Source organism: Dipodomys merriami, unplaced genomic scaffold (assembly GCF_024711535.1).
Source record: "Dipodomys merriami isolate MVZ:Mamm:240054 unplaced genomic scaffold, mDipMer1.0.p SCAF_102, whole genome shotgun sequence".
NCBI classification, from domain to species: Eukaryota; Metazoa; Chordata; class Mammalia; order Rodentia; family Heteromyidae; genus Dipodomys; species Dipodomys merriami.
The window spans coordinates 4,865,963-4,890,972 of NW_027202294.1; the positions used below are offsets into that span (position 1 = coordinate 4,865,963).

The 25,010-nt window shown below is 40.4% G+C and overlaps 1 protein-coding gene across 1 annotated transcript in view; it reads right to left on the bottom strand.

The window, feature by feature from the left end:
* Positions 1-22,001, bottom strand: part of Entpd7 (ectonucleoside triphosphate diphosphohydrolase 7) — a 39,862-nt gene extending 17,861 nt beyond the window's left edge. The window contains exons 1-8 of the mRNA XM_069995593.1: positions 21,933-22,001; positions 21,569-21,671; positions 19,539-19,721; positions 11,884-12,089; positions 11,497-11,647; positions 5,842-5,945; positions 3,210-3,266; positions 962-1,095 (exon numbers count right to left, since the gene is read on the bottom strand). Coding sequence (XP_069851694.1) covers positions 962-1,095; positions 3,210-3,266; positions 5,842-5,945; positions 11,497-11,647; positions 11,884-12,089; positions 19,539-19,721; positions 21,569-21,576 — 843 coding nt within the window. The 5' untranslated portion in view covers positions 21,577-21,671; positions 21,933-22,001. The remainder of the gene's footprint in view (positions 1-961; positions 1,096-3,209; positions 3,267-5,841; positions 5,946-11,496; positions 11,648-11,883; positions 12,090-19,538; positions 19,722-21,568; positions 21,672-21,932) is intronic.
* Between the last annotated feature and the right edge of the window lie 3,009 nt (positions 22,002-25,010).

Below are 25,010 nucleotides of genomic sequence, written 5' to 3' on the forward strand. Positions count from 1 at the left end.
GAGGCATAAGTGGTAGAGTATCTGTAATCAAACAAACAAAATTATCAAGCCTCAAATACCAATGGTGGTAAGGTTGAAAAGTCCTGGTTTGGCTCAAATTATAGCTCCATTATGGACTGACTGCCTGAGGTCATGGGCTATCTCCATTGACAGATTACAAGCTTTGAGAGACAATAAAACTAAGAGGTCTTATTTCTTGTAATACTAGATATTCAAATACCTCTTTTCTCTCCACAATGATACTTTTTTGTTGTTGGTGTCAGTCATGGGGCTTGAACTCTGGGCTTGGGCACTGTCCCTCAGCTCTTCAGCTCAAGGCGAGTGCTTACCACTTGAGCCACAGCGCCACTTCCAGTTTTCTAGTAGTTTATTGGTGATAAGAGTCTCACAGACTTTCCTACCAGGGCTGGCTTTGAACCATGATCCTCAGATCTCAGCCTCCTGCGTAGCTAGGATTACAGGTGTGAGCCACTGGCACCTGGCTTACTTCTTTCTTGAAATACATTTTTCATGTTCTAATAGGTAAGGAGTATTAGAAGCCCAGGGAAGGAAGACTGCAGGAAAAGGCAATACCATTTGCTAAACAGTAAGTATGTATCAAGTAGTGTGCTCCAGGATTTACAGTATTAAATTTACTCTCTAGGCACCCCAAGGAGATACATAGTATTGACTGTGACTGCTAAAATGTATCAAATACTTGGTATGAACTGGCAAGTGGGTAAGTGGGTGCGCTAGACTCCATGGTATTATTTCATTCTTAAATGTTACGAGGTAAATATTATTACTATGCCTTTTTTTACACTATATAACACTGAAGCTCAGAAAGAAAACATATTCAAGATAATCTACCCTAGCAAATATCTGAACAAATATTTGGATGCTGCCAGATTTGTCTAATGTAATTTTTTAATGTATTTGTTCCCTCAAATTTCAAACTGAATTTCCATAAATGGCAAAATACCTGTTTCGGAGGCAGGAGAGAGGCAGAGGTGGGAACTTCATAAGCAATCTGGAGAGAGGCTCCTCCCATATCCAGGATCCCTACTGTCCTTCTTCGTCCTGCTGCTGATTCCTGAGAAGTCTCAACATCTGATTCTGAAATGATAAGGGAACAAGAAGACTCTAAGAATGAAAAACCAAAATTAACTCCAACAAAACCCCAAAATCTACAGTATTGCCTTAAAAATCAGAAAACAAGTGGAGTGCTAGTGGCTCACAGCTATAATCCTAGCTATTCAAGAGGCTGAGATCTGAGGAATGTGTCTCAAAGCCAGCCTGGGCAGGAAAGTCTGAGACTTAGGTACCAGTGGCAGGTGTGGCTTAGTGGTAGAGTGCTAGCCTTGAGCAAAAAAGCTCAGAGACAGTGTCAAGGCCCTGAATTCAAGCTCTAGTCCACCAAAACAACAACAACAATAAATTTCAAGTGATTTAAACATGATAGTGGGAAATATTCAAAAGACAAAAATAGCCAACACTTTAAATTCTAATAGCCAGTAGAGCGCTCACCTTGAGCTGAAGAGCTGAGGGACAGTGCCCAAAGCCCAGAGTTCAAGCCCCATGACCGCAAAAAAAAAAAAAAAATCCTTTAAATTCTAATAGTCATATTGTTAATATCATTGGTATTATTCTTAAATTATTTAAAGTAGTATGTCAATACATTTAGGAACAAAGGTTGAGCATAAAAGAGAATACAAAATACACAAACATTTTATGTAAAATAAACTTACCTTTATCATCTTAAAAATGAGACACAAATATCACTATAAACTCATAGTTTTTTTTTTCTCTTCCTTAAAAAAAAGTACATATTTCCTAGCTTTGCTCATTGAAAAACTTAGAAGCAATGCTAACAAGGAGGCAAAGAACACCACTGGCATCTAAGCCAAGATGTTTTCCATGAAAAGAAAACAGGTTTCCTTTTTAAAATGGCCAATGCTAGGCTAAGGGTAGAAAGTATGTGAGATGAGATGGAACACCTTGGTATGTCACCAGCAGGAGAACTACAAGAATACTATAATTGTGTTAAAGGGTACAGGAGCAAACTGGAAGGTATTCTTCTTTTTTTTTTTCTTTTTGTCATGGGGCTTGAACTCAGAGCCTGGGCACTGTCCCTGAACTTTTTTGTTCAAAGCTAGCATTCTACCACTTTGAGCCACAGCTCTTTTTTTTTTTTTTCTGGTTAACTGGAGATAAGTCCCATAGACTTTCCTGCTCAGGCTGGCTTTGAACTGTGCTCCTCAGAAGCTAGGATTATGGGTGTGAGTCACCAGCCCCTGGCTTAGAGGTATTCTTAAAGACAACGAGACCTAGGAGTATGGCTCAGTGGCAGAGTGTTTGCCTAGCATGTGAGAAGCCCAGGGTTCAATTTCCAATACAGAAGGGAGGAAAGAAGGAAGGAAGAGAGGGAGGGAAGAATATGTCTAGCTTTTTGTGCTAATCCCGGGGCTTGAATTCAGGGCCTGGGCACTGTCCCTGAACTTTTTTTTTTTTTTAACCCAAGGCTAGCATCCTACCACTTGAGACACACTCTACTTCTGGCTTTCTGGTGGTTAAGAGATAAGAATCTCATGGACTTTTACCTGCCCAGGTTGACTTTGAACTTCAATCCTCAGATCTTAGCCTAAGTAGCTAGGAATAAAGGTATAAGCCATTTTGTTATGTTTTTAAATAGCACTGTGGAATTTTGTTTTGAAATTCTGGGCATGCTGGCAATCCAGTAATGTCCAGGCTGTGGCAGGGAATTTCAAGTTCTAAGGCCAACATGGGCTACATTGTGAAACAAGAAAGGAAGGAAAGAAAGAAGATGGGAGGGAAGAAAGAAGAAAAATAGAAGGAAGGAAGAAGGAAGGAAGGAAGGAAGGAAGGAAGGTAGGTAGGTAGGTCTGACTAACACAATTGGGGGGTAGCAGGGAAATGTGTAGTACAGATTTTTTTAAAAAGACAAATGTTAATAATTGTTGAATCTGGGTAATGAATCCATACAGTTCATTTTACTATTTACTTTTATAATGTGTGGAACTTTCCATATTAAAAAAACATTCAAAAAAAACCAAAATGCTAAAAGAAATAACAAATTGGAACTGGAAATGAAGGAATATAAGTTTTAAAAAAGAAAAAAATAAAAGCATCCTCAAACTAGAACTTAAACACTACTGCTAGATTCTGACTTAAACCCTCAATCTTTAAGGAATTATAACAGTGTTACTCACCATCTTCATGGTCAAATCTTCCCAAAACAAAGTTGATTCCAATCCATGCATAAACCCCTAAGGAAAGAGTAAGAAAAGGTCTCTCTTAATTATTGACTGCTGTATCATATTTACATCTTTCTCCCAGGTCAATTTTTTTCTCTTTTCTCCTAGGAAAAAAAAAGAAATTACAGTATTCTATACTCTCAGGGTTTGGATTTTAAACTGTGTTGGGCTGAAAATGTGGCTTTGTGGTACAGTGTTTGCCTAGCATGACTGTGGCTCAAGTGGTAGAGTACTAGCCTTGAGCAAAAGAAGCTTAGAGACAGTACCCAGGCTCTGAGTTCAAGCCCCAGGACTGGCAAAGAAAAAAAAAAGAATAAGTTTCTTTCATTCCTTCCTTTCTTTCCTGCTTTCTTTTTTTCCTTCTTCCTTCCTTCTTTCCTTCATTCCTTTCTTTCTTCCTTCCTTTCTCTTTCTTTCTTGCTTTCTTTCTTTGCAATAAACTAGGTCCTGGTGCACTGAGCTGTATCCTCAACCCCTTAAATATTTTAATCTTATTTTATCCTCACACTCTAAAAATTATTTCCATTTTCCAAGTTTCCTGCAATGAATAGAAACTAACTGTAAAAATAAATATTAAAAAATGTGTTCAGGGCTGGGCATGTAGAACATAGCAGAAGCTTGCCTAGCAGGCACAGGGCCATGTGTTCAATCACTGGCAATACAAAAGAAAAAAAAAAAAAAAAGAAAAAGAGTGAATCTCGGCGTTCTCAGAGGTACAATGAAAACTCTAGATGGAATACAGAGACCAGCTCTTTGAGAATTCTGGAAATGAAAGAAAGATAGTGGGCATACTTAGAAAGAGACCAGAATTTCAAATACCTCCAAGCCTTTAAGTGAGAACCCTATTTTTCCTCTTGCTTGGCCTGTACTCAAAAGCTGTTTGAAACATGCCCACATGCATTAGGTGTGGACAAAGAAAACTATTTTTTTTTTTTTGTCAGTCGTGGAGCTTGCGTGCTGGGCTTGCGTGCTGCCCCTGTGCTCTTCAGCTCAAGGTGAGTATTCTACCAGTTGAGCCACAGCGCCACTTCTGATTTTCTAGTGGTTTATTGGAGATAAGAGCCTCACAGACTTTCCTGCCAGGGCTGGCTTTGAACTGTGATCCTCAGATCTCAGCCTCCTGAGTAGCTAGGATTACAGACATAAGCCACCAGCACCTGGCTAAGAAAACTTTTAAGACCTTTCCTTTTGGTCTTAAGGAGTTAAAAAAGGAGACTTCAAAGAGAAAGGATTGAAAACCCCTCTCTGACCCTTTACTGTGTTCTCTCCTACTCAGGCAGTCCTATGGCAGGCCAGAGGTACAGCCTGGTCAGGTACCTAAAACTCTAAAGGATGCTAATTCTTTCCTCTGCTCACAGAAGCTATAGACTCAAGTGTGGAGAGCCAACTCATGCTGCCTGCTTTCTTCTTTCTGTCATCCTGCCTCTTGGCCCTGGATACAGAAGCAACCACAGGAAGCACTTGGTAGAATGAGAAGAAATACAACTTGAAGAAGAAAACGGAGCTGGCCACTAGTGGCTTATATCTTAATCCTAGCTGCTCACAAGGCTGAAATCTGGAGGACCTCAGTTTGAGGCCAGCAGAAAAGCTCACTAGACTTTATCTCCAAAATAGCCAAAAAAGGGCCAGAAGCATAGTTCAGGAGTGCCAGACTAGAAAACACAATACCCTCAATACCACCAAAACAAAACAAAAAAAAAAAAAAGAAGAAAAAGAAGAAGAAGAAGAGGAGGAGGAGGAAGAGGAATACAGAATTTTAGGACTGAAATTTAAAGAGATAAATCTTTTCCTTTTGATGAACTACAAGTAGAAGACATATACTATCTCTCCCTTCTAAAGAAATGGAGAAATTCATCATACTGGCCACAGCTGAGCCACAAGGGAACACATATTCAACTCCACTCCAAAGTATAAACCCAACAGTGCCAATATTTAGGGAAGCATAAAAGCTTCATAGGAATTACAATAAAGTGAGAGCCCAGGACATGACAAAGTCCTAATCATTACCTGAAATTAGTTTCCCTTAGTTTAATAATTTGCTTCACACTTGAATTTGGTAAATCTGATCCAATTCCTAGAACTTTTTAAGTTTATAAAAGTACAATTAGCTAACCAAAAATCTATTTGAAATTGTCATTAAATACTAATATATTCTAACTACGGTGTGTAGTATAGTTAAAAATCCTAAAGCAGCAGTCTTTTTGACGGATTTGACAGTTACCAATACAAAATATACAAAGAAACTGCAAAGCAGGATCAAGAAAATTCCCTGGAGAAAAACCACACACACACACACACACACACACACACACACACACACACACACACAGCTCCCACTCCAGGCCCAGTCCCTGGAGAAAAACCACACACACACACACACACACACACACACACACACACACACACACACACACACACACACACACACACACACACACACACACACACACACACACACACACACACACACACACACACACACACACACACACACACACACACACACACACACACACACACACACACACACACACACACACACACACACACACACACACACACACCCCTCCCACTCCAGGCCCAGTACCTTCCTGCTTCCCAGAGATCACTTCAGCCTGAGACTGTGAAAAGAGGAAGTCAAACTCCAGTGGTAAATCTTTCACTAGGTCAGCCAAGATAGCCAACTGCTTCCTGAAAAAAAAAAAAAAATCCAAAAGTAAATCATTAATTATTTTCTCACCAAGTATTTATTTAACCTGTAGTCCCAGCTACTCAGGAGGCTGAGGCAATAAGTCTGTTTAAACATATGTAACACAGGGAGACAGACCCCCATCTCATAAAGTAAAAGGTGAAGAAACAGTTCTCTTTTCAAAAATTGCCTCACTTCAAATCGTTTAAATAGGGATACAGGTGGACCCATTGCAACAATGAGATGTACAAGTCGTTATGTCAAAAATGAATTTTACAACTTTGGTGGGGGGGGGGAGGGCAAGGAGGATTGGGTTGGGGGGCCAGGGAGGATGGGAAGGGATGGGAAAGGGAAACAAAGGAGGAGGCTACAATGCTTGATAAGAAATGTACTCATTATCTTGCCCATGTAATTGTATCTGTACAGTATTTTCACAATAAAAAAAATTGCCTCACTCGTCTTTCTTCTTATTCTTATTGTATCATTGTTCATCTATCTCATCTACTTGTCCAGCTCTGCTACTGTTTGGTGAATCTCCTCTGCTTTCAAAGGTTTAAACTGCCTTCAAAGTATAGTCTCCAATTTAAAGAGTAATATGGTAATAGTAGTATACTTTCCCCTTATACAAACTTAAAATCTGAGATGGTTCCATGCCTCTCAGAGGGTATGAATAAACTATAGGAAATTACAGCACAGATTAGTAATCTACAAAACACATGTAACTGCCTTAATTCTAATTACTGCAAAAGAAAGATGTAAGCTGAAGAACACACCCTCAGATTTTTCATAGTGCACAAACATTGCTTTATATGGAATGGGGAAGTGGCTCAGTGGTAGAGTGCTTGCCTTGCATGCATGAAGCCCTGGGTTCAATTCCTCTACCACATAAGCAGAAAAAGCTGGAAGTGGTAATGTGGCTCAAGTGGTAGAGCACTAGCCTTGAGCTGAGGAGCTGAGGGACAGTGTTCAGGCCCTACGACTGACAAAAAAATAAAATAAAATAAATAAATAGAAAAAGAAAAACATAAAAAAACCACAATGCCTTGCATCACAAGGCATAGTTCTCTTAGTTCCATAAGCTTTTATGCAATCCTTTACATAAGCTAACAATTAACTTCTTAATCTCTGTATTTCAAGATGTTTCTTTTTCCTTAATAAAAATCTTATCATGAAAAAACCCACCTCAGATCAGGTTCAAAATCCAAAGTGTATAACATCATTTCCAATTCAGAGATGACATCTAAAATGTAATATCTGAGGTGGTTTTTCTCTTAATGTCTTAAGTATGTCAACAGTATTATCAAAGAAAAACCAAAACAAAGCTGCAAATATTAGTATGAATCTAGGGAAAATGGTGGTTGAAAATGTGCTGGTAATGGTAGCTCATGCCTATTGTAATCCCAGCACTTTGGGGAGACTAAGACAAAATTGTGAGATCTAGGCCAGTCTAACTAACTTCATAATAAGACCTTGATTCTAAATGAATGCATTAATTAGTTTAGCTAGTCAAATAAGAAATCAAATAAGAAATAAATTTCCTTCTTTTCTTCCTCCCATCCAGGTACCAGTGGCTCATGTCTGTAATCCTACCTACTCAGAAGTTTGAGATCTGAGGATCATAATTTGAAGCCAGCCTGGGCATTTAAGTCTTTGAAACTCTTATTTTCAATTAACCAGAAAAAAAGCCAAAAGTGGCAGTGTGGCTCAAGTGGTAGAATACCAGTTTTGAGTGAAAAAGCTAAGGGACAGTGCTCAGGTCCTGAGACAGCCATTTTCTTGTTTTTTTTTAAATTATTCATTATAAAAATATTCTATAGAAGCCAGTCACTAGTGACACATGCTAATAACCCTAGCTACTGAGAAGGCTGAGATGTGAAGATTATAGTTTGAGGCAGGAAAGTCCAAAAGTCTGTCTCCAACTAACCAGCAAAAAGGCATGGCTCAAGTGGTAGAGTGCCAGCCATGTGTGAGCAAGAACAAGAGGGCTCAAGTCTTGGTATTGGGAAAAAAATAAGCTACTGACTCAGACAGTGGTGACTATGACTTAGTGAAGTATATTGTTAGCACATATAAGTAGAGAGTTATACTTGAGGTAATAATTTCCCAATATGTCATGTATAGTGTCTAGAAGAGTTCACTGTTACACAGACTAAAGTCTTATAAAAAGTTCATAGAAAACAAGAGCGTGTGTTATCTCCTGATAAGGTGTACTTCTAAGCTACCTGTAGGGGAGACCTTGTTTATTCTGATGATGACAGGGAAGAATGGTCACCAACCTTCATTACTGTTTGCAATGTAAATTACCAATACCACTTTTCTAAAGAGCAATAATCCAGGATTGCTCCAAAAAAATTTTTTTGTTTTTGGTCGGTCGTGGGGCCTGAACTCTGGGTCTGGGCACCATCCCTGAGCTCTTCAGCTCAAGGTTAGCGCTCTACCACTTGAGACACAGTGCCACTTCCGGCTTTTTTCTGCTTATGTGGTGCTGAGGAATCAAACCCAGGGCCTCATGCATGCAAGGCAAGCATTCTTACCACTGAGCCACCTTCCCAGCCCCTGCTCCAAAATTTTAAATGTGCTTATTGACCTTTGACCTGGCTATTACACTTTCAGAAATTATTCCAAGGAATGAAGAGAGGAATATGATAAAATAATTTATTATAATATTGGAAAACCAGAAATAATATAAAAGAAATGAGGTCAATTTATAGCTACATATATGAGTTAAAAAGATGTTCAATATACTTGGTTGAATTTTACGAGGTTACAAAAATAGTATGTGTAATATGATTACATCATGTAAAAACAAAACAAAACTTCATGTACTTCATATTGAATTTTTAAAATTCAATGGGATTTATTCTTAAAATTTTTCATGACAAAATATTGGTAACTACTGAAGTTAATATAAAAAATTGGGAGGGTGAAATATTATTCTGTGAATATCTTTGTAATTTTTCAAGGGTGTTTCTATTACAAAATTAAAGAGTAGGAAAATCCTATTTGGCTGTTGGCAGAGAAAACAGACTAAGTTCTAATAAATTCAAAATACAATCTGGGTGACTCAACCACATATTAAATATTATTCACAAATGCTAACAAGGTAGTAAATCATTAATCATACAAAACAGGCTCTTGCAATGATAGTCACACTTACATCAACAACTAACTTGTCCTAAGAGGCAGCAATAATCTCATAAAACCCAGAATAGGGGTATGCGTTATTGGGAGATGATCAGAAGACAAGTAAAAAGTATGTCACGTTTCTTTAAAAATTCTCAATAAGATAAAAATTAGTATTCAGAGCTTCCACACTGACAGCTAACATCCTAGACAAATGGAGTGGAGTTATGCAGTGGATTTTGTTTTGGTGGAAACTTCTTTGACAGCAACAATGCTGGGTCATGCTGGGCCATGCCAGATGAGGCAATAGTCTCTTTTGCTCCAGACACATAAAGGTAACCAAACCACTAATCAGATGCCTCTAGATAACCCTGCCAGTGACTCTGCCTCTCTGGCCTCTGGATCATCTTTTTCCTGGCCCTCCTCTTGGAAGACTTGGGGCCATTCAGACACTTTGAAATGGCATCTCCATCTTGTGTCAACTATTCTCTTCCCAGACTTTCTAAAAAAAAATTTTTTTTTTACAGTGTGAATACTATTTACGTCAGAAACAAAATTCTAAATTTTATGTGCAGTATTATGGTAACTTTGTGGAGATCAGATACAGATTATACAGAGAGAAGAAAGTGAAACAAAATGAAACAGTTTTGACTGAGGAATAGGAATGTAAAATTTGATCTAGTTTACCTTTAAGATTTCCTTAAGTGATGTAGTGAGGTTGAAATCATACTACTTAAGGTTTGGTTTTAAAAATAAGTAAAAACAAATTGAGATTTCGTAAGGGACCCAGATGTATGAGGAAATAAGCAAGGACCTCATGGTGACAAGTGGCTGCATAAATAATCTGCTTTTCAACCGTAAGATACTAGCTGTGAGTTTAAACAGGAAGAAAGACTGGTGGGTGTCATAGATCACAAAACAAAAAAGAAAAAAACTGTTTAAATGAAAGGAAAGAAGTCTACTGAAAGCAGCACTGTTGAATGGTATCTCGTCTGACATGAAGTCTTATGTATATGAACGGGGTTTTTGTTACTGTTTTTTAAAAAGGCCAAATATAGATATGAAAATTTGTGGAAAAGGGAACTATTATTTACCAAAGGAAAATATTTAAGGTAATAAAAACTACTCAATGCCTATGAGACTGTGATTGTTCTTGGAAGCAGGATTCTAAAATTAATGTTGTCAATGATTTCATTAATATAACATCAAAAGCACAGACAAGAGCTGGGATGTAGCTCAGTGGCAAAGTACTTGCCTAGCAGGTGCAACATCCTGGGTTTGGTCCCAAGTACCAAAAAAGAAAAGACAAAAAAACACAGTTAAGAAAACAAACAAACAGCACTGAACTAAAAAGTGAGACAATATCACACTGCAAAGCTTCTGAACAACAAAAAAATGATCAACAGAGTAAAAAGACCAGTCAAAGAATAAATGAAAACAACAAACCACATTTCCAATTAGAGGTTAATCTTCAAAACCTAAAAGAAACTTACAACTCTATAGCAGTAGTAATAGTAGTAATAATAATAATCTATTTAAAAATAGGTTAAAGATTTGATCAGCTGGGCACTGGTGGCTCATGCCTGTAATCCTGCTCAGGAGACTGAGATCTCAGGTTCAAAGCTAGCCCAGACAAGAAAGCCCATGAGACTTTTATCTCCAATTACCCCCAGAAAAGAGGAAGTGTCCCAGTGGCTCAAAGTAGTAGAGCACTAGCCTTGAGCAAAAGAGCTGACTCAGGGACAGTGCCCAGGCCCTGAATTCAAGCCCTATGACCCAGGGCGGGTAAAATCACAAAAAAACAAAGTTCAGAGAGTTCACTCCTACCCTATGTCCATAGCAAGTATGATGGGATCAAGGAACTGTCAAATCACAAAGCAGGATTCTGACCTAAATATAACCTTCTCTTCTTTCTTCTGCTCTTCTAAAGCAGGAAGAATGATCAGGAGACAAGATGTTAGACTGAATTGCTGAGGTCAAATGGAAAAGACTTGATTGACTGAGGCTGACGGTGATGAAGACAGATTTGTGTAGCTATAAGAGGAAGGACTCACTAGTTATCACTGGGAATCAGGTAGGGTCATAGAGGACACTGTAAAAGGCAGCATTGCTACCTGAGCTCTCCTGCTACCCATCAGCAGTTACCCAGTTCATTGGATGCTCTCTAAAAGTCAATGCTTTGTGATTCAACCCTTCGGCAAACTCAGACAGATATTGGCCCCCAAGGCAGCAAGTAATAGGAAGATTAAGTGACTGATGAGGCAGTAAGTGGGTATAGAGGTGGGTGTGCACTATCTCTGAGCAGGAAGCCTTTAGGTACCCTGTGAATTCTCCATGGCATACCACATCTACCTCCAGAGAAGGGAGCCACAAAAGATGAAGCACAGAACAGGCCCTTCAACCCTATGGCATCCACATCCAACATCGTACCTCTCAGGTAGAAGCCTCATGCCTGCTGTGCAGAGGATGTAAAGCGGGGTCTCCTTGTGCTTCTTCACAGGCACGTGAGCAGCAGCAAAGCTCAGCAGAGGACGAAGGTAATCGCTGGCATGTTCTGGGGTGTCTGCCATTGCAGAGATTCCTTAAGTAAAATACGACACTTGAGAAGCAGATTACATAAGATGTAGAAAACTAACATCTTATAATGTTCTTATTAAAATCCTAAACATACATTTATTTGTTTGCTTCTTTATTGGTTCAAGATGAGTGGGTGACAAGGAATGAGATATTGCTCCCACTACTCAGATCCTGCAAAGTCTCTCTCCTGCCTATAGTAGGTAAGAAGAGATTAATTACAAGAAGTATTCTGATAAGTACCTGGTTTGATTTTTTTAACCACAGGTTGGCTGTTGCGGTCTCTCATTTGTTTGATGTCCAGCAGGTCGTGAGGGTTCCCATTATGTTTTGGCCAGAAATATACAAAAATCCGGGAGCCACTGCTCCCACAGTCTACCACAAGTCCATAATTGAGATTTGGGTCTTCAGTGTCAGTGGCTTCAAGATCTCCTACCCGAGCCAAATACCTAAGCCAGGTACAAAGAGAAATCAGCCAGGTCTATGAAGGGTATCAGCACATACTTGGTTTGCTCATGAGTCTTCACTAGATGCCCATATGAGCCAAGGACAAAGAACAGCAAGTCCCTCCAGAAGAAGGAAACAGTGTTGGCCATATGTACTGAAGTGTAGGAAGCAACAGTTGGTTGGCTGACCTATGAGCCACTAAAATTAGATACCTAAAAGACTCTCCACATCTGAGGCAGTTCTGAAACTGGCGAGGCTAACATTAAAGGGCTTATAGGCCTGAATTAATTACTGGATTTTGTTGTTATAAGCCACTAATTTTTTTTTTTTGTTTTGTTTTTTGGTCGTTTGTGGGGCTTAAACTCTGGGCTTGGGTGCTGTCCCTCAGCTCTTCAGCTCAAGGTCAGTGCTCTACTGCTTGAGCCACAGCGCCACTTCGGGTTTTCTATTGGTTTATTGGAGATAAGAGTTTCACAGACTTTCCTGCAGGGGCTGGCTTTGAACTGCAATCCTCAGATCTCAGCCTCCTAAATAGCTAGGATTACAGGCATGAGCCACCGATACCCGGCTAAACCACAATATTTTTTATTGATTTTTATTACCCACACTAGATAATTGCAAAAAATTTATTTTCTACTTACATATTCTTTTTGTATATAAGCATAAAGAATACTATAGGACAATGATCACTTAACATGGGTATCTGAGTGGTGATTTTTTATTAACTGCATTTTCCTTTTTGTTTTTTGCTTTGTACTTATACTGCCAGAATTGCATTTATTTTTAAAAATGTAGGGCTGGAAAGGTGGCTCAGTGGTAGAGCGCTTGCCTTGCATATATGAGGCCCTGGGCTTGATTCCTCAGCACCACATAAGCAAAAAGAAAAAAGCCGGAAGAGGCACTGTGGCTCAAGTGGTAGAGCGCTAGCCTTGAGCTGAAGAGCTGAGGGACAGCGCCCAGGCCCAGAGTTCAGGCCCCAAGACCGGACCCCCCCCAAAAAAAATGTATTCATGTGATAAGATAACGTAAAGCACAATATAGTTAATATTACAATCTGTGTGTGCTTCTCCAAAGTTCATAGGTTAAAACTTAATCCCCCATGTGGGAATATTAAGAAGGGAGGCCTTTAGGAGGTGATTAAGTCATGAGGGTGGATTTTGAAACTACTCTGTACAACTATCCAAGATAATTTGTTAAAAATCAACTTTTGGAGGGCTAGGAAGGTGGCTCAGTGGTAGAGCGCTTGCTTTGCATGCTTGAGGCCCTGGGTTCGATTCCTCAGCACCACATACCCAAAAAGAAAAAAGCCAGAAGTGGCGCTGTGGCTCAAGTGGTAGAGTGCTCGCCTTGAGCTGAAGAGCTGAGGGACAGCACCCAGGCCCAGAGTTCAGGCCTCATGACCGGACCCAAAAAATAAATAAATAAAATAAAATAAAAATCAATTTTTTTAAGAAGCCACAAGGATGGAGCACTCATGGATGAGACTGGCAACTGAGTGAGAGAGCTCCCTTATCCTCTGTTAATAAAGAACTAAAAAGATCATGTGATCTTTAAGACAAAGCAAGCCTCCAACAAACATCAGATCTGATGGTGCTTCATCTTGAAATTCTTAACATCTACAACTGTAAGAAATAAATTTCTGTTTATCAATTTTAAAAAATGTATTCTCTTAGGTGTGATGGTGTATACCTGTAATCTCAGCCCTGAGAAATCAAAAAGAGAAGCTAAGTATCCTACTGTACAATTTGAAATGCATTCTGTTAAAGGGAACATTATTTGGTGCTTCACTGTAATATCATAAGTTATTGCACAGGGTAGAGTCAAGTTGAAATTTTTTCAGTATCTAAAATAGGAATGAATTCCAGGAAAAAAGATTATAAAAGTCTATTATGTGCTAGAAAGTTTACAATCCTAAAGTTTCTAGTTAACCACATATCTACCTACTCTAATTAATTTACTGGGCTGACCTGGGCTCAGACTCCACCAGTCAATTTATAACAGCTCACTTCTAGCACAAGCAAGCTGACAGAAGTCTAGGTAACAGCTATAGAACTCTTGCAAATACCATATTAGAAGCCACATTTTTTTTTTTTTTTTTTTTTTTTTTTTTTTGGTCATGGGGCCTGAATTCTGGGTCTGGGCGCCATCCCTGAGCTCTTCAGCTCAAGGTTAGCGTTCTACCACTTGAGCCACAGCGCCACTTCCGGCTTTTTGTGCTTATGTGGTGCTGAGGAATCGAACTCAGGGCCTCATGCATGCAAGGCAAGCATTCTTACCATTGAGCCACCTTCCCAGCCCCGAAGCCACAGATTTTTTTTTAAAGGTAAATCAAGCCAAAGTAGTGCCCTTCATTTCCCATTACAGACGAGTTCTTAACTTCACATGCTTCACAGATTGTTCTCTGGCCACCATCTGCTCTGCTTCTCTTGGACAAGGTTCTAGATCTCATTGGCAGCTTACCTTTTCCTAAATTTTACTTCCAGTGCAAAACTGTTGCTTTCTCCTTCCACAAGCAATATGAGGGGAAAAAATAGAACATTCTGGTTTTGAAACTACAGAGGGAAAACCCACACATGGGCTTCTAACATCCTAGATCATATCACCTGAGAAGTGATAGACAAAATTCTGCCCGCCAATAGCTGAAAGTAAATTCAGGTTCAAAATTTTTTTCCAGTAGAAAATAATTAAATTAAATTTTATATTTATATATATATATATATATGAAACATTAACTAGTTTCATACATATTAAGACACAAGAGCAAGTGCAAGAGAGATCCTCATTTCAAATTTAGTGCCTTGTTTACTGAGACCACAGAAGAATAGGGAAGAATGAATGCAATGTTCCTATGAACACCTTTTCCTGAGCAAAGGTTTCCAAACTTGTTCTGTGAAGACAGAAGCATGACACACTCTGAGGAACACCACAAAATACCAACAAAGATATCATGTGAATCAGGAACAATTTACATAGGAATATGACTGTGATATATATTACAACATAAGCACTGTTAAAACTAAGATGACCAGTAATTCTGTTAATTTCCAGCTATGTGTTTTACAATTCTAGCATCAGTTAGTGCTCAACCACACTGAAGCACTACCTGTGGCTACAAAAGTAACACATTATGGAAGGAAAACTATAAATGGAGGCAATGCTGTCCCTTATCTTCAGTGTATACTTTCAGGACAGAGATGGGAACCAATGATTAGAAAAATCAAATGATATACTATGAATAACATTTAATTAGTCAGTCAATGTACCAGGAAATCCTAGATATTTTATTCTTAATTCAAATGACAAATAAAAGGCAGACTTTTTAAACTTTAGACATAAAGAAAATTAGATTACCAAACATTAAGAATCCTGTCCAAGATCATCTAGCTGGCAAATGACTACAGCTGATTAACCCTAAAATCAAGCCTCTTTCCCATACAGATCTCCCCATGAAAACATAACTGAGCCTTATAGCAACATTATCAACCCAGGTTACATATTAAAATCCTGTCCAGAAGAGATACTATAATTTACATTTGCTGACAGTTCCCAAATGACTTTGATACACAAAAGCTAAAAATCTCCCCTCTGTACAGTATGTTCACAAATAAAATGAAATTAAATTTAAAAAAAAAGCTAAAAATCTATTATTTATGGTCATTATTAGCATAAAATACTAAAGACCATGTAATAAACATTTTAACAAACACATAGAACTGTCTGCCATTATAGAAATTATCTGTAGAAATGTTATTCTCTTATTTCTTTTTTTTGGGGGGGGGTCCGGTCATGAGGCCTGAACTCTGAGCCTGGGCTCTGTCCCTCAGCTCTTCAGCTCAAGGCTAGCGCTCTACCAATTGAGCCACAGCACCACTTCCGGCTTTTTTTCTTTTTGCTTATGTGGTGCCAAGGAATCGAACCCAGGGCCTCATGCATGCAAGGCAAGCACTCCACCACTGACCCACTTTCCCAGCCCCATTATTCTCTTTTTTAATAAATGTTCTTTCTCTAGCATCACTGTCAAGCTGCCAGATATTATTGATCATTGTTATCAGGGTTCCTGGATCTATTAACACATCCTACCCACCACCAACCATCTAATTTATTATCTAGTATGTGGTGAAATGAGAGAACCATGCTAATTAAAATAGAAAACAAGTTTTATAGGAGAACCCATCTTATCAGTAAAGTACATGCACTTTTAGGGCATGAACTCAGTGGTATCAAATTTGGTTACTCATGGGTCTTTTCTGATTAATATCTGATTCTTTGTTCCTGATTCTTAACTAAGTACAGTTCTTGATTCTTTGTTGCTGAGCCTACACACTTGTATATAAACTGTTATCTCGCTAGGAAATAATTATCCAAGTCTGCCTTTCTGGTTATGTACTTTATGAGTTCAGGAGCCACGTTTCATTCATCTTTGTACCCCAGGGCCTAACACAATGTCATGTGCACAGCAAGCTGTCAGTGGATATTAGCCTCCTAAATGACTCATGGGAGCTGCCACGAGTGAAGTTAATGACATATGGTAATTTGTGGCAATATGGACATAAGCTTTCATGAAATAATAATGAGCCCTAAGGTCTGACTGCTTAGCCAGAGCTTTACAAGGTGTTAGGGCTTTGGTAATATCATTGTAGTAGCACAGTCTGGGTGTTCCTCATCCCTACGGCTAACTTGATTCAATTCAATTTACTAACAAATACTTATTGGATCTGGTCATCTGGGATACAGTGGCAGATAAGAACTATCAGCTAGTTCTGCCTCCCCCATAGTGAAAGAATGATCTTACTCTGTCTCTTTGGCTTCCAGCTAAGTTCAGGCCACTATCATCTCTACTGAAGTATTACAGTTAGTCTCCTTGCTTTATTTTCTGTATTTTCTTCCAATTCATTCTCCACAATGCCATAAAAGTAAGTTTTCTTTTAAAAAGTGAGTTAGGGGCTGGGAAGTTGGCTCAGTGGTAGAGCTCTTGCCTTGCACGCCTGAGGCCCTGGGTTCGATTCCTCAGCACCACATAAGCAAAAAGAAAAAAGCCGAAAGTGGCACTATGGCTCAAGTGGTAGAGTGCTAGCCTTGAGCTGAAGAGCTGAGGGACAGCGCTCAGGCCCAGAGTTCAGGCCCCATGACTGGACCCAAAAAAAAAAAAAAGTGAGTTAGACCATATCACTCTTTAAAATCTTTCATGGCCTTCTGTTTGCAGTTAGGGTGATATTCAAATCCCATAAAACGATTTAACAGGCCCAGCCTGAACTACTCCTTAAGCCATATAGCTCACTACTCACTCTCTAATAGCCTATGCTAGCGGTATTGACCTACATGGAGTTCCTTTATCAGATTTTACCATCTTCTAGTTGGAAAGCTCAGATCTTTATTTATTTATTTATTTTAATTCAAACAGCACTGAAGAAACTCAACTTATGAATTTGGTCTGACTGCTATAGTCACCCAAACTGTCTTTCCTCTTCTGGAAAGGAAGATACAAAGACACAAATGAACAGAGCTAATAACAAAGAAAAGGTTGGAAACTCAAGTTTCTTGAGAAAAGGTACCAAAGTCTCTGTGTCCTGGTATACACTAGCACTTGCACATTGTGGATCCTCAATAACTTCTTGTTTCATTAATGACAAAAATGAATAGGAAAGCTAGGCGCTGGTGGCTCACACCTGTAATCCTAGCTACTCAGGAGGCTGAGATCTGAGGATTGTGGTTCAAAGCCAGCCAGGGCAGGAAACTCCATGAGACTCTTATGTCCAATTAACCACCAGCAGACATCTCAGAAAGAATGCAAGCCAATGTACACTGAAACTTCATCTTAAAGTAATGGGGGGAAATCAACCCATATAGTTTTATATCAAATGAAAAATTCTGGGGGCGGGGGGAGGCTGGGAAGGGATGGGAAGGGGAAACAAAGGAGGAGGCTACAATGCTTGATAAGAAATGTACTCATTATCTTGCCCATGTAATTGTAGCCCCTCTGTACAGTATTTTCACAATAAAAAATTTTTTTAAAAAGAAAAATTCTTTCAAAGGAAAGCAAAATAAGGACTTTCTCAGTCATACAAAAGTTAAATATAAAAGTGGAGTCATGGCTCAAGTGGTAGAGTGACAGTTGGTTTTTTTTTTGTTTTGTTTTCTTGCTTTTTTTGCTGGTCCTGGGGCTTTAACTAAGGGCCTGAGTGCTGTCCTTGAGCTTCTTTTGCTCAAGGCTAGTTCTCTACCACTTGAGCCACAGCGCCACTTATTAAAGATAAGAGTCTCATGGGCTTTCTGCCTGTGCTGGCTTCAAACCACGATCTTCAGATCTCGAAACAAGAAAGGAAAAAACAGAAAAAAAGAACAAAACAGAGAAGTCCACAAGACTCTTTTATCTCCAAAAAGCTGAAAATAGAGCTGTGGCTCACGTGGTAGAGGGCTAGCTTTGAGTGAAAAAGCTAAGAGACAGCACTCAGGCCCTGAGTTCAAGCACAAAAAGAAAACTTACATAGTAACCCAGCATGGTGGTACATACCTGTAATCCTAGCACACAGGATGTGGAGGCAGGAAGATCACGTTTACTATATAGCCTGTACAAAGTGAGATCTTGCCTCAAAAACAGGTAATTAAACTTTTAAAGAAAGAAAGCCGAGGGCTGGGAAGGTGGCTCAGTGGTAGAGCGCTTGCCTTGCATGCATGAGGCCCTGGGTTCGATTCCTCAGCACCACATAAGCAAAAAGAAAAAACCCGGAAGTGGCGCTGTGGCTCAAGTGGTAGAGCGCTAGCCTTGAGCTGAAGAGCTGAGGGACAACGCCCAGGCCCAGAGTTCAGGCCCCATGACTGGACCAAAAAAAAGAAAGAAAGAAAGAAAGAAAGAAAGAAAGCTGAAGTAGCTATTTTAAGACAAGATTAGATTTCAGAGCAAAGTATATCATCACGAACCAAAGTAATTTTTTAATATATCAATCAGCATGTACAACAGCTGGGTCGTAGTGGCTTTTAGAAGGCTGAGATCTGAGGATCAGAGTTTGAAGCCAGCCCAGGCAATTAACCAGGAAAAAAGCCACAGTGAAGGTGGTTTTGCCCAACTGTTTGAGTGCCAGCCTTGAGCAAAAAAACTAAGCAAGAGCTCCAGACTATGAATTCAAACTCCCACCCATACCAGCACACACACAGAAAAAAAAAAAAAAAGTACAACAATTTTAAACATTTAAGCATCCAATAAGTCTCAGCCCACCAAGTAAGAAAATAGAAAGATTCCTTTCATGGTTAAAATGCAGTATCAACATTCCTGAACTAAAATTGAACACAGTCAAAATGGGGCTTAGGATATTAAGCAATAAGTACCATGGAATTTTGATAATAAGAGTATAATTTCTCCCTAAAGGGCCAAAGGTTGTACTGCATCCAAAACCTTATCAAAATGTTTATGACATCAGTGCCTTGCTGATCAAAGTGATCTAAAGCTGACTCACCTTTCATATTGTCTATCTCTTGGTAATGAGGCTCCCCAATGTCGTAAGTCCATGATCAGCATAAGTAAAAGGAGACAGGATATGAAGAAGAGTACCAGGAATGCCACCCGCTGACGGAGAAATGGGCTCACTGTGGGCACAGTGAAGTACCAGGAAGGTGGGCAGAGGTAGGAAAAACTGATCCTAAAATGAGACAAATAGTTAAGTGCTTACAAACAATTCAATGCTTAGATTTTTTTCTTTTGGTGGTGGTAGGGCTTGTACTCAGGGCCTGGGCTCTGTCCCTGAGTTCTTTTGCTCAGGGCTAGCACTCTACCACATTGAGCCACAGCTCCACTTCCAGTTTTCTGGTGTTTAATTGGAAATAAGAATCTCATGGACTTTCCTGAGGAGGCTGGCTTTACACTGTGATCCTCAGATCTCGGCCTCCTGAGCAGTTAGTATTACAGTCATGAGCCACCAGCTCCTAGCATTAAAAGCATTTCTTAAAGTGGATAACAGACTCCCTAATAAAGTCAAAGCTTTATGCCAACCTAAGTCTAAACATTCTTTTAGTCTTGAATTTTAGAAAAGGACCTACACAGTCCATGCAAATCAGAAAAACCTTATCTTCTCTTTTTCCAAACTTTGGGTTGTAAGTATAATTCAAAGAATTAATCTCCTAATAATGAAAAGATTACCAGAGTCCTGAAGTGACTTGGCAATACTGGAGAATCAGATCAACCACAACATTCACAAGGAATGCTATCAAGACCCAGGACAGTCAGAAGTTATTCCACTGGTTTTTAAGTGTTCTCATAGGTTATGTATGCACATAACTTTAAAATCAGTTTAAAAGGATAGATCGTGAAAAGTGGACCTTTTATCCTAACACTTTCTATCTCTCAGAGTCAGCTACTGGTAACCAGTTTCTATGTATTTTTCCAGAGATATTCTATGGACACACAGGTATAATTACAAAACAATACATATGGTAAATTTCCTCTGTGCTTTGCCAAGGTAGTAGGTCACTACTGCTCTGCATCTTTCCTAAACTTCACTCTATTTTAAAATGGTCCCATGTTGGGACATGTAGTTTCCACATCAATCCTTTAAAAAAAAACAAACACTTCAGAATCTGGGTGCTGATGGCTCATGCCTGTAATCCCCGCTAGTCAGGAAGAGATCTGAGAATGGCAGTCAGAAGCCAGCCCCAGCTTGAAAGACTGTGAGACTCCTATCTCCAATAAACCACCAAAAAGTGGTAGAGCACTGGCCTTGAGCACAAAAGTTTAGGGACAGCACCTAGGCTCTGAGTTAAAGTCTCAAGACAGGAACCAAAAATAAATCTTCAGAGTATTATAATGTATGGATAAGTGTATTCACTTGTGAAGCTAGCTCACTTTTTCCAGTGATCTAAAACATCCAAAATCTATCTGCATTTTAATTTAATTTGTTTATTTGTTGGTCGTAGGGCTTGAACTCAGGGCCTGAATGCTGTTCCTGAGTGAGCTGTTTCGCTAGAGCTCTATCACTTTGAGCCACAGCTCCACTTGTGATTTTCTGACGGTTAAATGGAGATGAGACACTCACGGACTTTCTTACCCACGCTAGCTTTGAACCGCGATCCTCAGACCTCAACCACCAGAGTAGCTAAGATTACAAGCATAAGCCACCAGAGCATGGCTTATCTGCTTTTTTAAAAGGTGGGGAAGGAGGCTCTTTGTTAAAATCCATCAGGGGACACCTGGCTTCATTAGGATTAGAACTTTCAAAGAGCATTTTTACAAGGCATCACTTTGCAGATCTAAACCAGCAGACTTCCTCTACAACCTCATGGTTATGGACTGGAAATTATTACATCTACCATCAAATAAAATGAATAAAATATGCCTTTGGCCTTCTTTGCATATACCTGACTAGGATGCAAAGTCCAGGTGCAGTCCCAGGGCAAGCCCCCACCAGTCAGAGCTTGCAGATGGGGGTGATGGGACAACCTGGCTACCATCCTTCCCAGAGTCCCCTGCTGGGGAGAAAGTGTGCAGCCTTACCTAGCCATGGGTTCCCCTCAGTGGTCTCAACGTCTGTCACCTTCTTTTCCTTCTGCCCTGAGAAGGTGGCCTCCTTGTCCCAGGCATCTCCCAAGGCTGCAACCTGGAAAGAGTTGGCTGGGTGTCAGGCTTCTCGCTGGCCCAGGAGACAGTACCTCCGGCCAGAATTCCAAGTCGCCCTCGCCCTGGCCGGGCTCTCGTTCCTCAGGCCCCGCGGACCCCAGCCGGCATCCTGGAAGCAGAGCGTTCTCGTGGGCCAGCCCGGCCCTGAAGAACCTGCCGTCCTCAGATGACAGGGATGGAGCGTCCTCGTTTCCTCTCCCTGTCCCTCCCTGTCCCGAAGCTCCTCCGCGCTCCCACTCACGGGATCCAGCGGCCTGCCGGTCCCTCTGCACCGTTCCAGCTCTGCCACCACGGCTCAAGCACCGCAGCCTCCAAACCAGCCGGAAGGAGGGCCCGCGCCGCCGGCGGCGCCACGTCCCCAAGGAAACCGCACCGAGCCAATGACTGCCAGGGGACCCGCTAGAGAAGCCCGCCCCTCACGCAACCAGAGCCACGGGCGAATCCACGGCGTCGGCAGCACGTCCGTTCGCCAGAGTAGCCAATCCTCGATAAGGGAAAACCATTCATGCCCGCCCCGAGACTTCGCGCCGCGTCCAATAGGAAAAGCATCGGCCGAGGCTCCGCCTAGAGGGGCGGGTGGTGGGCACACAGGTGAGCTGCGCTGGACAGACATCTCGGCACCAGCTGCTTTCAGTGGCTCTGGTTGTCTCTGCTGCTGCTGCCAGAACCTGGCCCCAGCCGCTCCAGTGGGTGAGTCCGCTACACTGCAGCGTATTCGTTGCAGAAGTGCACCCCCGACCCACAACTAACATATGATGTTCTTAGTCTTCTTTGCTTTCACCAGCCCCATCTTTCATTTGCAGGAAGGGACAGCATAAAGCCTAAAACTTTTCGAACGTGTCACGTCTGTCATCTACCGGCTCAAGGGTAAGTTTCCTCACTTCTCTTACTCCAGCAGGATACCCTTGTGTGAATTGCTTGTTCTGCCCCTCCACTTGCTAGACCGATGCCCACTCCTCTTCCCTTTTAACTCAAGGGTCATCTTCCTCCAAAAGCCTTACCTCACCCCCACCTCCTTTATACATGCCGTCTGTTGCATCTACCACTTTGTTTGCAATTATATTGGTCTGTCTGCCCTAGTAGCCAGAATATTCTTGAGGGCAAGACTATCTGCCTCTTATCTCTGTTCCCAGAGCGAGCCCACCCTCAGGGACATCAAATACAATTAATATGTGATAAATGAATGAGTGTGGTGAAAAAACAAAGACCACCTAAATGAGATCAAAGAGGCTTCCTTCCCCCCCCACCCCCACACACACAAAAAGCTGGCTATAACCAGGAAATCAGTCACTGTCACTGGGTTTGGCAGAAGCTCAAAGACTGTCAGTGGAGTGAGGAAGCTTAATAGTAAAAAGGGGAGTGGGTTCATGTACACTCTGACTTGAGTGTATTGGGGAAAGTAAAGGTTGGCTAACTAAAAACATATTAGACAGATTTAAGAGAACATATTCTATCTCAGCTTGGTCCTGAGTTGGAGAAAGAGGGGCAAAAATATCCACATTGACCATAACTGACTGGGTCCTGATCATTCTGCACTGCTTGCCACAGAAGTTGTGGGTCAGACTTCTAATTGACATATAATCTGGCTATTGTCTAGTTTGTATATTCAATATGACTGTTGTTTTCTCCTTCTACCACTCCCTTAACCTGGTGGTCTCAACCCATCCTTTCTTCTTCAATTCTCATTTCTCCTCTATCTCCAGTCCTCACACATACCTCACCTGAGCCCAGAAACCACACTGAACAAAACAGACGATGCATCAAGGTTGATAATAAGCACAACATTATATTGACATCAAGTATTAACATCAGAGCTCAGTTCAGTACCTAAACCAAAATAGACAAAGAACTCAAAAAAAGTTTTGGTTTCTCTCATATCTATAGACTGTGCGTGTGTGTGTGTGTGTGTGTGTGTGTGTGTGTGTGTGTGTATAATGAATGTGAATGTGGGATTTTTTTTGTGGGGATGAGCAGAAGAGAGGAAAGGAAAAGAGAATTATGAGAGGCCAATAATATCAAAATACATTGTATCTGTTATGAAGATGGCCTATTAAACACAAAAGTGTTTAAAATAGTGTGTGTGGTTAGGGAAAAGAAATAGCAATAGAAGGGGCTAAACTGATCAAAATACAATATATGCATGCATGAAAGTACCAGGATAAAAACTCTTTATAATATTACTACACACTAGTAAAAATGTTTTGGATTTTTAAATTTTTATTGAAATTGCCTCTGTGACTACTAAGTCTATCTATCTCTCTCTCTATATTTTTTTTCTTTTTTCTTTTTTTCTTTTTTTTTTTTTTTTTGGGTCCGGTCGTGGGGCCTGAACTCTACGCCTGGGTGCTATCCCTCAGCTCTTCAGCTCAAGGCTAGCGCTCTACCACTTGAGCCACAGCGCCACTTCCGGCTTTTTTCTTATGTGGTGCTGAGGAATCGAACCCAGGGCCTCATGCATGCAAGGCAAGCGCTCTACCACTGAGCCACCTTCCCAGCCCCTTTATATATTTTTTCAAACTCCAGTGTTCCACAAAATGGATGCTTTAAAGGTAAATATAATCCCTGTCTAATTTAAAGCAATATTTAATTCATAGGATTTAAGAACTACATTAGCTTACACTGAAACATCCTCCACAATTAAGATAATGTGAATAACTGCTGTCATAAGAGAGAGTCTGGGAAGGTGGCTAAGTGGTAGAGTGCTTGCCTCGCATGCATGATGCCCTGGGTTCAATTCCTCAGCACCACATAAAAAGAAAAGGCCAGATATGGCACTGTGGCTCAATTGATAGAGTGCTAGCTTTGAACTAAAGAGCTCAGGAACAGTGCCCAGGCTCCACTCCTAAGATTTTATTACTTTTCCTTTTTGCAAAATATTGACAGTTTAGTTTGGACAATAGGATTATCATGTAATGAGTCCATATGCCATCAGGCATTTCTTAAGTGTGAGTCTCTCTAAAACTCTGTAATGCTTATTATGATTATTATTATTGTATGATTAAAAGCTCACATGGCTGAGTTCTGGGATTTCCACAAAACAGACCAAATAAAAAATGGTTGAGATGATTTCTATTTGCTGTAATTCAGCACTCTGAAACAAATTATAGAAACCCATATTTCCAAACAGGCATAACTTCTCTTTAAAGCTTTTCTACAATTACACTGGTAATTTTGTCAAAATGCTATTGCTGCCCAGTCATAAGCAAAGTCAGTCAAACCTGTCCCACACTAGGTGTCAGTCTTCTTAGTTTCATTTACCAGTTCTTTCCTCCATACTTGATCATGCTCTCAGCTCTATACAGGAGTTTATGTAGCCTTC